Source organism: Schistocerca cancellata, chromosome 3 (assembly GCF_023864275.1).
Source record: "Schistocerca cancellata isolate TAMUIC-IGC-003103 chromosome 3, iqSchCanc2.1, whole genome shotgun sequence".
NCBI lineage: Eukaryota > Metazoa > Arthropoda > Insecta > Orthoptera > Acrididae > Schistocerca > Schistocerca cancellata.
Genome location: NC_064628.1, coordinates 740,585,832 through 740,598,008, shown reverse-complemented (window position 1 = coordinate 740,598,008; position 12,177 = coordinate 740,585,832). Strand labels below are relative to the sequence as shown.

The window sequence follows — 12,177 nt, the reverse complement described above, 5'->3', positions numbered from 1 at the left end:
GATGAGGTGAGTTAGTACATAGTTGAAATAGAAATGTTTTACTAAATAAGTTACAAAGGAAAGGTAGTTGTACTAATCATTGGTCATTTGATGTCCACTGCTGGCCATGTAGACATGTGGCTGAACTGTCAAAAGCACACCATTGTATCCATACCGTTCTTACATTTTTTCGAATGTCATCTTCTAACCTTCCATTACATTGCCTTTCAGTCTTTTCTTATTTTATGGAATCTACATCTGTACTCAGTGAGCCACTTTATGGTGTGAGGTGGAATGTACTTTGTCTAGCCACTATCACTCCTCATTTTCCCCGGTCCAGTTGTGACTGGTTCGCAGGAAGAAAGATAACTGATAAACCTCTGTATAAGCCGGAGTTTTTATGTCAAGATTTTTAAATTTTTTATCTAATTTTTCAAATCTGGTGTACATATGAGGTATTACGTGGTCGGAAATATGCTTCTTAGTAACATTCAAATTAGAAGTATCATGCAGCTTTTCTCATATTCTTCCTTGCAAGATTACATGTATCTGACATTACTGTTTCTGTGCCCTGAGGTCTCACTACTGTTTCAGTTTTGTGACTGAATTTTCTTTCAGCAATACAGCACATAATTATGTTTCAGAAATATGTCCTACAGAGAAATCAGTAGTAAAATTACATAATAGTTTGTAACTAGAGTAAGAACACTGGCAAAAAAAGGTCAACCGTGGGAGATGACATACTAAGCTATGTAACAGCACATCTAGCATTGATAGAAGACTCAATATGATGATGAAGAGAATCCACAAGTTTCTTCAGGTATGCCATATCCAGCTGAAACCAGTTGACTGGATCCTTAGCACTGTCAAGCTGCAGGGATATTGATTCCTATGTTTCATCCACTGTTCCAGATAGCCTCGGACATTTTCTGTGGGGTTAAGATTGGATGATTTAGTGACCTAGTCAAAGTGCAATAAGATGCTGGAGTGTCAATGAAACCAGAAATGTATGATGAACTTGAAACTTTCAGCACAGGACAGGAGCACGTAGACAAACTACAGCTCAAGTTTAAAAGAATAGTTGGCCCTGCATGATGGGAAGGAACCCTCCATGGTATACATTTACTGTGAAGAAAACTTCCAAAGAAACAGATTACTACATAATAGGTGTAAAACAAAGCATAGGGCTATAGGTAGAGATATGCACAATGGAACATGTTTGGCTGTCCAGAGAGTGTTGCATGAGACCTTCAGTGACTACCATTGCAGACTATTGTCAGATGATCTTTCACAAAACCCAAAGAAATTTTGGTCACATGTAAAGGCTGCTAGTGGCACTAAAGTAGTGTCCAGTCCGTAGTGAATGAGACAGGAACTGAAATTGAGTGTAGCAGAGGAAAATCCTGCTATGTTTATGCGTCTCCATGCCCATCCCTCTGACACTGTCTCAACACTATCCACCATCGTGACATCCGTTTGGCCATTGGTGACTTTCACACCAGCCCAATTGATAGTCTGTATGCTGGAGCTGCTGAACTACCGCTGTCCTACTGCCGTGACTTTCTCCTCAGCAGGTATGCATGCCGTTTGTCTGCCATGCGTGGCCACCCATCCTATGCCTCCGTTTTTGATGATTCCTTTGATCATCAGTATGGGGCTTGTCCTCCTCTGTTACCTCTCGGAGTCCGCTTTCAGCACTTGCTACGGCAGCTTAACTTGACACTACCTGCACCTTTCCCATTGTGCGTGAACCCTTCACCACCTTGGCTTCGTGAAGTGGCCCATGCTAACCTTGGCCTTAATTCCCTTTTTAAGGACACTACTCCAGCCTCGGTCTATCGCCTTAAGTTTCATGACCTTCACATGGAACTTTGCGATAGTACCTGTATGTACACTGATGGCTCTCATACTGACCGTGGGGTCGGGTGTGCCTTTGTCGTTGGCACCCGTGTCTTTTGATATCAGCTTCCAGCACACTCCTCAGTATTTACAGCCGAGCTCTTCGCCTTGTATCAGGCCACGGAGTACATCCGGTGACACAGCCTTTTCAATTGTGTTCTCTGCTCAGACTTGCTCAGCACCCTACAAAGTCTATGTGCACTGTACACCGCCCATCCCTTAGTACAGTGAGTCCAGGAAAACTTTCATCTGCTCGCTCTTGGTGGAGCCAGTCTGATGTTTCTGTAGGTTCCTGGTCATGTTGGACTGCCAGGAGACGAGGTTGCTGATGCTGCTGCCAAAGCTGCAGTCCTCCTACCTCAGCCTGCGAGTACCTATATTCCCTCTGATGATCTCTGTGTTGCTGTCTGTCAGGAGGTGGTGTCCCTTTGGCATTGCCAATGGTCCTATCTTCACGGGAATAAGCTCTGGCTTATTAAGCCTCTCCCAGTGGCTTGGACGACCTCTTCTCGGACCTCCCGCCAGGAGGAGGTTATTTTAACTCAGCAGAGTATTGGTACTGCCTTTTTAGCCATCGTCATTTACACAGTGGCGCTACCCCACCACTTTGTACACATTGCACTCAAGTTTTAAGTGTCCGTCACGTCCTGATGGAAAGTCCATTTTTTAACCTTTTACTTTCCCGTTTGGTTTTGGCGACTCAGTTATTTGCCGTTTTAGCAAATGATAAGCAGGCTGTCGACCGCGTCTTACTTTTTATCTGCCACAGCAGTATGGCAAAGGCCATTTAATTTTTAGTTTTGGACATCCGTTTCTGTATGGTGTCTTTTTTTAGCCCTTTCTCCACGTCCCTGTTGTTAGCTGTCTTCTCTTCCGTCAATTGGGACTCCTCTCTGTCTTCATGTTCTATAGTTTTGATTTGACTTGGGTGCATGTGACCCCAGTTGTTTTTGCACCCGAGAGAGAGAAAAAGAGAGAGAGAGAGAGAGAGAGAGAGAGAGACCACTTAAAAAGTTTCAAGAAATGGATTAATGAGAACTCTAGGAATATGATACAACCCCCTACTTATTGCTCACATAGGGACCTTCAGGACAAGATTAAGTACAGAGCACACACAGCATCATTCAATCATTCTTCCATTTTCTGTACAAGAATGGAACAGGAAGAAACCATAATAACTGGTATAGTGGTATGTGTAATCTGCCATGCACTTCAGTGGTTTGCAGAATATAGACATAGGTGTATGTGTGAGCTGTGCTGAAGTTCTCCAGCAGCTCTTAAACTGGAAGTCTGATTACAATGGGGTTTCTTCACTGGATTTCAAACTGTATTGCAAATGGTGGATGAGGATGCAGGCAGTGCTGAGCCTGACAACAACGTGCAAGATGAGTCTCTTGTGCCATGATTTTCGTTCAGTGATGTGTTATGACTACAAAAAGGAGTTAAATACAGAAGAATGTGACTATTTTCTGCAATGCGTTTTTGGTGAATCTGGATCTTCTGGGGCCAGCATCGGAGATTGGTTTCGTGAAATTTCAAGAGGTCAAGAGTCTCTTGAAGATGAAACAAAAATTGCTATAATTTTATGCTTGAAAAATCTTATAAAGGGCAGTCCAAGACATCTACAGTATTGACGCAGATGACGAAACATGGATGTACCATTATAATTCTTCAGTACGAGACTTTCCAGGTGAGGAACTACAGGTAAAATTTCAAAGATGGTGGTAACTTTCTGCACCAAGATGGGTCATCACACCTTGAACACAGGTCCCACTGTCAGTGGTGAATGATATTGCCAAAAGTTATTACGACATGAAGGTCACAGCTCACAAATTTGAGGCATAGACAACTTCTTCTGCATCACAACAATGCTGCAGCCCACACGGTTGCCAGAACAAGGACTTCTTGGGGAATTGCAAACTTGCCACATTCATCTGACCTGGTTGCGTGTGACTTCTTTCTGTTCCCAAAGACAGAGGCAAAAAATCATGGGTAGCATCTTTCATCCGGCGAAGAGGCTAGTGCAGCGTACAACAGCATACTTCCCTAAATAAGCTTGGACAGACATTTTCATTCAGTGTGGTTATGGACACATCCAAGCATGGTAGGTCCTTTCTGCAATTCTATCACATCTCCACCATGTAGATGCATCTTACTGTACTGATTCCATACGGCCAACCAATTCACCGCCATGGGTAATGCCAGTGGTGGAGGATTATGACTGCCTGGCATGGGATCTACAAGACTCCAAAGCAATCAGCCCTTTTAAAGGAATGACTAATATTTTGTTTGGTGGTGTTATTAACTTACTTTGTGAAGGTAGTTTCATTGCCTAGAAATAGCAAAGATAAATAAAAAGAAAATAGAGAATGTTTATTCATGCCATTTCATTACTTTTTACTTCTACTATTAAAATTAAACCACCTGTATTGCTGTACAGCCATAAACTCCGCATTTTTAGTTTCTATATAGTGTCCTCTGTCAAAACTCATTATGTAAGCTTTTACAATGGACTTTTCACAGTTTATGAATGGCTGACGATCACTTACAATCCTTACATGAATTCATGTTCTGTGAGAAACTTGCTTTTGCTTGTAATTTAATCTTCAGCCTCTTAAGGTATTCATTTAACAGCTCAGCAGATTAATTCTAGTTAAGATATAGTATTAATTGCATGTGCATCAGATACTGTGATAGCCTTTCTATGGGTAAATATAAAAACTTACCCTTTAGTGTCAGGGGCTAGAGTAGACCAGTGGCCATTCCTTGCCAGTAGTAAGAGGTGATTAATAGGAGTCTCTCTATTTGGTCACATTTTTACCTTGGTATTTTGACTGTTCATTGTACTTCTATAGGTTTTTGCTCTTTTTACTTTTTTAATGCTTTTCCCCCTTATGTTTTTTGGCTTTTTAAATTCTGGTCCCCATTTCGTGTTTGACCTCTACTTTCCAAATTTTACCGAAGTGCGGACTGTTTGGGAAAGGACACTTTACTGTGATGCATTAATGCTCCACTGTGCACTGTTATCTTTTGCACCTACCAATCAGATAGATCCATTTTTGCACCCGAGATCCATTGCAGTAGCCAGTCTGTCGTGGTGGGGTTGTCATGTAGTATCCTCTTGGTGGTAGCCGCAGGGATCACAGTACCGATGCCTGAGCTGTAGTTCCCCATGTCAGTGAAGGAGTAGGTACCTATCTCCATTTTGGGGTACCAGGACTCCAGGCTATGGCTGCTGTGCCAGGGGGCCTTTGATTTGGTGGTGTGGCGCCCACCGGGAGAGCCTCTGAGCGGAGTGAGTGGCATTGGTGCTGATGATCCGCAATGAAACAGATCAAATTTAATGGTGGCCATGCCAACACGGCTATCTCAGCAGTTAACGGACAGCGATTTTAATACAGAGTTCATGTTCCTATGGCATTTCCCTCTCTGACCATGCCTCAAGATGTGAGTTAGGTAAGGAGAAATGGAAGTGGAGAGTGTACCGAAGTCTTGATTTGTTCCCGAACTGACGGCAGATGTTTCACTACAGTGAAGCCACTGTTTTTCTTTGAAAATAGTGAACATTGGTTTGGGAGGCTGCAGCAGTAGAGGAGATGAGAAATGGATCTTTGCTGATCAAAATATCAACGCCAACCAATTGTGGGCACTTAAAGTCTGTGCCAAGATAAAAGATATCCCACCATTTCTCCTTGTACCGAGCTCAGTATAATTCAAGGTGTTATCCTCCATTGGGACCTAACACTACAAACTGATGAAGAGCTGCTTACCAATCTGGCATGGTGTGGAGTCCATTTTGTGCACTACATCCGGAGGGGACCCAAGGATAATTGAGTTGATACTGGAGCTTTTGACATAGCCTTCAAAGGCAACATTTTGCCTGAGAAGATTAAGGTAATGCATGGCCCATATGTGTATTGTCAGGCCTTACTTTCCTCCTCCAATGAGATGTTTTAGGTGCCTAAGGTACGGATACATATCCTTCTGCTTTTCTGATGAGGCTATCTCTAAGGCATGTGGATGGATGAGGACAGCCCTTGTGACCAGCCTCCTATATGTCCAGAACTGGATCCTCCTCATTCACTGTGATGCTCAGTGTTCAAGAGGGAAAAGAAAATTAATGAGTATAAAATGCCTGACTGCCTGTCTTATCAAGATGTGAAGAAAAAGTTTGAAAGACTGCATCTGACTGATACAGTCTCAAATTTTAAGACTGTTGTCTCACAGTCCATACCCACGCAATAAGGTCTCACATGGCCTCTCCTGGCCATGGTCGTATTCTGGGGCTTGCCCTACAGTTGGTGGAGGGAATGTCAGTTCCCTCGTACCCTACACCTGTAGCACCAGTGGTTCCCACACCATTGGTGAGGCCAAAGATGCCTTGCCATCATCTGGCCTTGTCAGGAATGACACCTCTCAAGTTGCTACATCTCAAGACAAGGACCAACAGCCATGGGCTGCAGGCTGAGGGAAATTACAGTCCTCTTCGCTCCTGGAAGATAAAATGGGGAAATATTCACATAAATCAATGTCTCACAAGGATTAGAAGGATAAGCACAATGATAAACTACTTTCTGATGCCTCAAATGTTCTGGTCCCCATCCCTGTAGCAGTCGAGCCCATGCACACTGACATTGGATCGCACAATTAGGTGGACTGCGATCCGGCAGCGAAATAATTGCACCCATCTTTTCCGTTTGCCACTTTCTCAAATCTAATATCAATGCCAGTGCTCCTTCAATGGAACTGTAATGGGTACTATTGCCACCTGACTGAACTTCCTCATTTAATGGCTACTTACTCCATTGTCGGCATAGCACTTCAGGAAACACCGTTCACAGCAACACACATCCCTCCTCTGAGAAACTACAAGTCCTACTGTACCAATCATGTTCAAGTCAAGAAAGTGTCTGGTGGGCTCTGTACTCTTATACACTCTGATACTTCCAGTGAGGAGGTGCCACTTACCGCTGCACTAGATACTTCGGCCATTAGTGTCTACCTGTCAATTCGGATTAAAATATTTAATGCTTATCTACCCCCAAATGGATCATTCCAGTGTAACAAGCTGTTACAGTTAGTGGAACAGCTACCTCCTCCGTTCCTGTTATTGGGAGACTTTAACGCTCATAATTCTTCGTGGCACTGCAACACTGTAACGCAGAGGCTGAGTACTAGAACACCTCCTGTCAGGGTTGAATGTCTGCCTACTCAGCACTGGAGCTGCAACACATTTCAGTGCGGCCCATGGTACATACTCAATTATTGATCTTGCAGTTTGGAGCCTGAGTGTCTTAAAACTGATTCAGTGGTGTGTCCATGGTGATCTTTGTAACAGCAACCATGTTCCTTTCATTCTCTCCCTCTCCACTCTCATATATCTGGAGCATGCTCCACGTTGGCCACTTCAGAAAGCTGACTGGCAGTCTTCCTCCTCCACAGCCACTTTTGCAGCCAGTTGTGCGATAGGTATTGACAAAGTGGTACAGGATACTATTGACAGTGTTATTCATGCTGTAGCAGAAATGATACCCTACTCCTCCGGATCTTCTTGACGGCTGCCGGTGCCATAGGGGTCTCAAGATACAGCCACAGTTATCAGGGAATGCTGCAGGGTACTTCAATGGCACACATGCCATCCCTTTGTGGATAATTTAATAGTATTCAAGAGACTCTGGGTGAGAGTGCAGTTTTTAATAAAGAAAAGAAAGCTGGAATCTTGGGAGCAATATGCATCGTCTATGCGATCCCACACTCAATCATCCCAAGCATGGACTAAACTCCACTACATTTGTGGCATCCATGTCAGTGGTAACATCTTCTCTGATCCTGTGGTACTTGCTGAATGTGTTACATCACACTTTGTTGAAATGTCTGCTTGCAGTAACTACCATCCTCATTTTCTGACCCAGAAATATCATATCGAATGCCACATGCTATCCTTCCATGCCCATGGCGCTCTGTCATACAGTGCTCCTTTTAGTGAATGGGAGCCTCGCAGCACTTGGGCAGTGTGTTGAGATGCGGCTTCTTGATCTGACAAAATCCACAACCAAATGCTCGAACATCTTCATGCTTGTAGCATGAAATGTATTCTTGGGCTTGTTAATCATATTTGGTGGGAAAGAGAATTTCCATTTCAGTGGTGGGAAGCTATTATTATTCCTGTCCTGAAACTGGGAAAGGACCCACATATTTAAACTAACAGCCAATCTCTCTCACGAATGGGCTGCGTAAGCTAATCAAATGAGTGGTCAACTGCCTTCTTTGTTGGTGCCATGAAGCTGGAGGGCATATATCACAATTGCAAAGTGGCTTTTGGATTTTCCAGTCCACAACAGATCTGGTTCATCGGGAAACTGCATTGTGCAGTGCTTTCACGGATTGCCAACATCTGATTGTTTTCTTTGACCTACAGAAGGCATAAGATACCACTTGGTGACATCATATCTTATCTGCACTTCATGAGGGGGGTTTCTGGGGCAGTTGACCCATTTTTATCCAGAATTTCCTGTCTCTGACTTTTTTGACTACCAGCAACCAGTGTGTACTGGAAACTAGAGTCCCTCAGGGATCAATCCTCAGCATAGCACTGTTTGTTTGGTATTAGCATCAATGGTACCATAAATGCAGTGGGCCCCACAGTTTCTCTCCATTGCCGTATGTGGATGATTTTTGCCTTTGCTACACTTGTGCATCACTGTGCTCCACTGAGTGCCAACTTTAGGGAGCTGTCTGGAGAGTACATGATTGAGCCATGAATCACAGTTGTCAGTTTCCTCCTGCAAAATCACAAGTTGTGCATTTTTGAAGACTACGGACTGCTTACCCACATCCAGGAATTTATCTCAGTGACCAGTTACTTTGTGATGGAAGCTTTTCAGTACTTAGGTATTTTATTTGACAACAAGCTAACTTGGCTGTCGCATGTCTTCTGGCTCAATGCAACTTGTATGAATAAGCTAAATGCTCTCTGATTTCTTAGTAACCTCTTGTGGGGGTCAGTTCGCATAGTTCATCTGAGATTTCACAAAGTACTGATTTTACCGCTTGGCCTATGGGTTGGCAGCACCATCCGTACCAAGCTTGCTGGACCCTGTTCACCACACTGGTGTGCAATGGCAGTGGGGGCCTTCCGTATGAGCCCTGTTGACAGTCTCCTCTTGGAAGTCTGTGACCCACCACTGTGGGCTAGATGACAGCAGCTTCAGGCAAATTACACGGTTCCAATCTGTCGGATGCACACTCACCCATGCCACTCAACTCTCTTTCACAACCAACAGTCAAGATTGTTCGCGCATCACCCAAAACTGGGAAGATCATCTGGGTTCTGACTCTATACCCTACTGAAGGACCTCAAACAGCCTCTTTTAGTCTGTCTTCATAGAGCTCTCTCTCGACACCCCCTGTGGTCTGTCCCCTGTCCTGTGATATGGATGGACCTCTTTTGTGGCCCCAAGAAGGATGCTGATTGTACCCTTCTCTGACACCTGTCGTCGTGGAGGCATGATTATTCTGCAAGGTGGCATGAGAAGCATTCTCTCTCAATGTATACACTGCAGAGTTGGTTGCCACATCTCAGGCTTTGCGGTATGTCAAATCACTGGCCACAATGATCTATAGTGATTCCGTGAGCTGCTTAAAAGGCATACTCCTGTGCTATTCCAAAAATCTTGTGATCGCCAAGGATGGATGTCTACAGCTCTGGAAAGACACTGAGACACATAAGCATTCCAGGCAGTGAACTCACCAACCATCTAGCTAAAGATGCAACTATAGGAGATCAACTTGATGTAAGAATGCTGGGCACCAGCTTACAATAACAACTTTGATGCAATATTTTGAGGCCCTGGGAATTGGAATGGCAGGCTACTATGACTCAAAACAAGTTGAGAGGTAGTAAAGGGTTCATTGATGTGTGACACATCTTTCCAGGCCTCTTGGAAAGATGGTATTCTGTTGTGCTGACTATGCATTGGTCACGCAAGACTCGCCCACAAGTTCCTTCTGTGTCGGGAGGATCCTTCTCATTGCAGCTGCGGTAATCTACTGATGATAGCACATGTTCTTGTTGAGTGCGCTATGCTGGCCAATCTGTGGCACTCCCTCAAGTTGCCTACCTTACTACCTCAGATGCTTGTGGATGATGACAGTCACTACTAGAGTGTTGTATTTCCTAAGGGAGAGCAATTTTTACACTAGACTATAATACTGCTCCACTTTAACTGTTAGCAGTGGTTGTGGGGGAAGAGCCATGTCCCCCCCTCCCCCATCTCCTCCCACCCTCTATGTGACTGCAGGTTACTTTCTCCCCTCTCCCCCACCTCGTTGTTCCTTTAGACCCTCATGTGCAAGATACTGCATAAGTTCTCTCTATTTTCTTTTACCTATCGTGTTGCAACTATTATCACGCCCATTTCCAACTCTTTGACTTGCTTAAATTGTTGGAACAGCCAAGTCTCCACGTTTCTTGTTTATTACCTTCATATATGTTTCTCTCTTGAAAGGGATGGGCTGATGACAGAGTAGTATAGCCCATTTAAACACACAATTGTCATTGTTAATATAAAAACTATTGGCCTTGTTTGTTTGAATAGATGATGCTCCATATGGATTTAGATCCCTCCAGCCTACTTCTGTTTTTTAAATTTTTCTGCCTCTCATATTTATGATTTGACATGGATGTATTTTTATCAGTATACACCTCAGAATTAACTGGTGTGGGGTGGTGATTCTTTTCGAAAGCCTGGAATTCTCTAGGAATTACATTTTACCTGAAAAATCTGGAAAATTTCAGGGAATTTCAGGAATTTTGTAAGATCATAGGGAATTTTGTATTTTTAACCTAACATTGGAATTCAGTTTTATTGAGGTTTATAAACAAAAACATTTAAAATACTCAGTATTTCAGAGTGTGTTAATTACTTGAATATTAGTCCTTATAAATTATATCAATATTGAAAAGTTGGAATTACACTATAGTCGAGAGGAAAGAAAAGTCATTACTGAGAGATGCCAAGAAATCCTTCCCTCCACCCCCACCCTGCCTCAAATAGTCCCCTGCTAGTATGGCGGCACAACATTGGAAGCTTGGTGTTGAGTCTGTACATCTTTTGGAAATCAAGATAGAAAAAAAATGTTAATGACTTGCAGTATAACATATTTAGGTATTGAATTCTATATTTAAGTTTCACAGTTTTCAGATGTTCTTCATTGCCCATATGAATATCAGTTCTCTTTCAGCCCACATATCTTATTACATTTAATAATAATGTTATGCAGAAATGAGTACACATTGCTTGTGTTACCCATTATTGGGATTAAATTCTAGCATAATTGCTACTCATATGGCAATAAATGTAATTTAACAATCAAAATAATCAATTGTTAACAATATAATGTAAATGGATAGATAAAAAAATGTACTCACCATGTGGTGGCAGGAGAGAACACACACACACACACACACACACACACACACACACACACACACAAAGGTTTAACTTTATCAAGCTTTCAGAGCCAGTGGATACTTCTTCTGCAGAAGAGTTGAAGGGGAAAGAAGAAGGTTGAAGGAAAAGGACTGGAGAGGTTTAAGAAAAGGGGTACAGTTCAGAAAAGTCACCCAGAACCCTGAGTCAGAGGAGACCTACCAAAAGCATTGAGAAGGAAAGAGTCTTTCCTAAACCTATCCAGTCCTTTTCTGTCACCCCTCTTCCTTCCACCAACTTCTCTGTCACCCCTCTTCCTTCCCCAACTTTTCTGCCAGAAGGAGCCACTGGCTCCAAAAGCTTGTAAAAGTTAAACGTTTTTGTGTGTGTGTTCTCCTGCTGCTGCTTGGTGATTAGATTTTTTTATCTAATAAATGTAATTTGTCAGACATTGCCAAACTAGTTCTGAGAATGCATTTTCTCTCACTGTTCAGAAGAAAGATGGGACTGAAGTATCAAGTAGGCCAAAGCCTCGTGGTGTTGGTGGCAACAGCACAGGTATCCTCCCACCTCCTCCTGGTGGAGTTAAAATCGGGCCACCACCAGGAGCTCCAGCAAATGCGTCACGAGTGACGCCTGTTTCTTCTCCATCTCATCAGCCGAGACCTACTGCTGGAAATGATCTTCTGTGTGATTTGCCTGTTTCATCATCTCATGGTGCAACACCTCCAGAAGCTAACTGGGGTGAATTTGCTGCAGCAGGTACAACACAACCAAGGTAAGCTACTGATTTCGAAGATTCTAATGAGTGAATTTGAAGGTACTTATGGTCAAAAGCTTAAAGTAGATAATTGGGTGAGTAAGCAGA

The 12,177-nt window shown here is 43.2% G+C and overlaps 1 protein-coding gene across 1 annotated transcript in view; it reads left to right on the top strand.

Moving 5' to 3' along the window:
• The window catches only part of LOC126175745 (NECAP-like protein CG9132), a 31,931-nt gene that overhangs the window by 3,006 nt on the left and 16,748 nt on the right, over positions 1-12,177 (top strand). Inside the window, exon 4 of the mRNA XM_049922700.1 lies at positions 11,804-12,087. Within this exon, the coding sequence (XP_049778657.1) occupies positions 11,804-12,087 (284 nt within the window). The remainder of the gene's footprint in view (positions 1-11,803; positions 12,088-12,177) is intronic.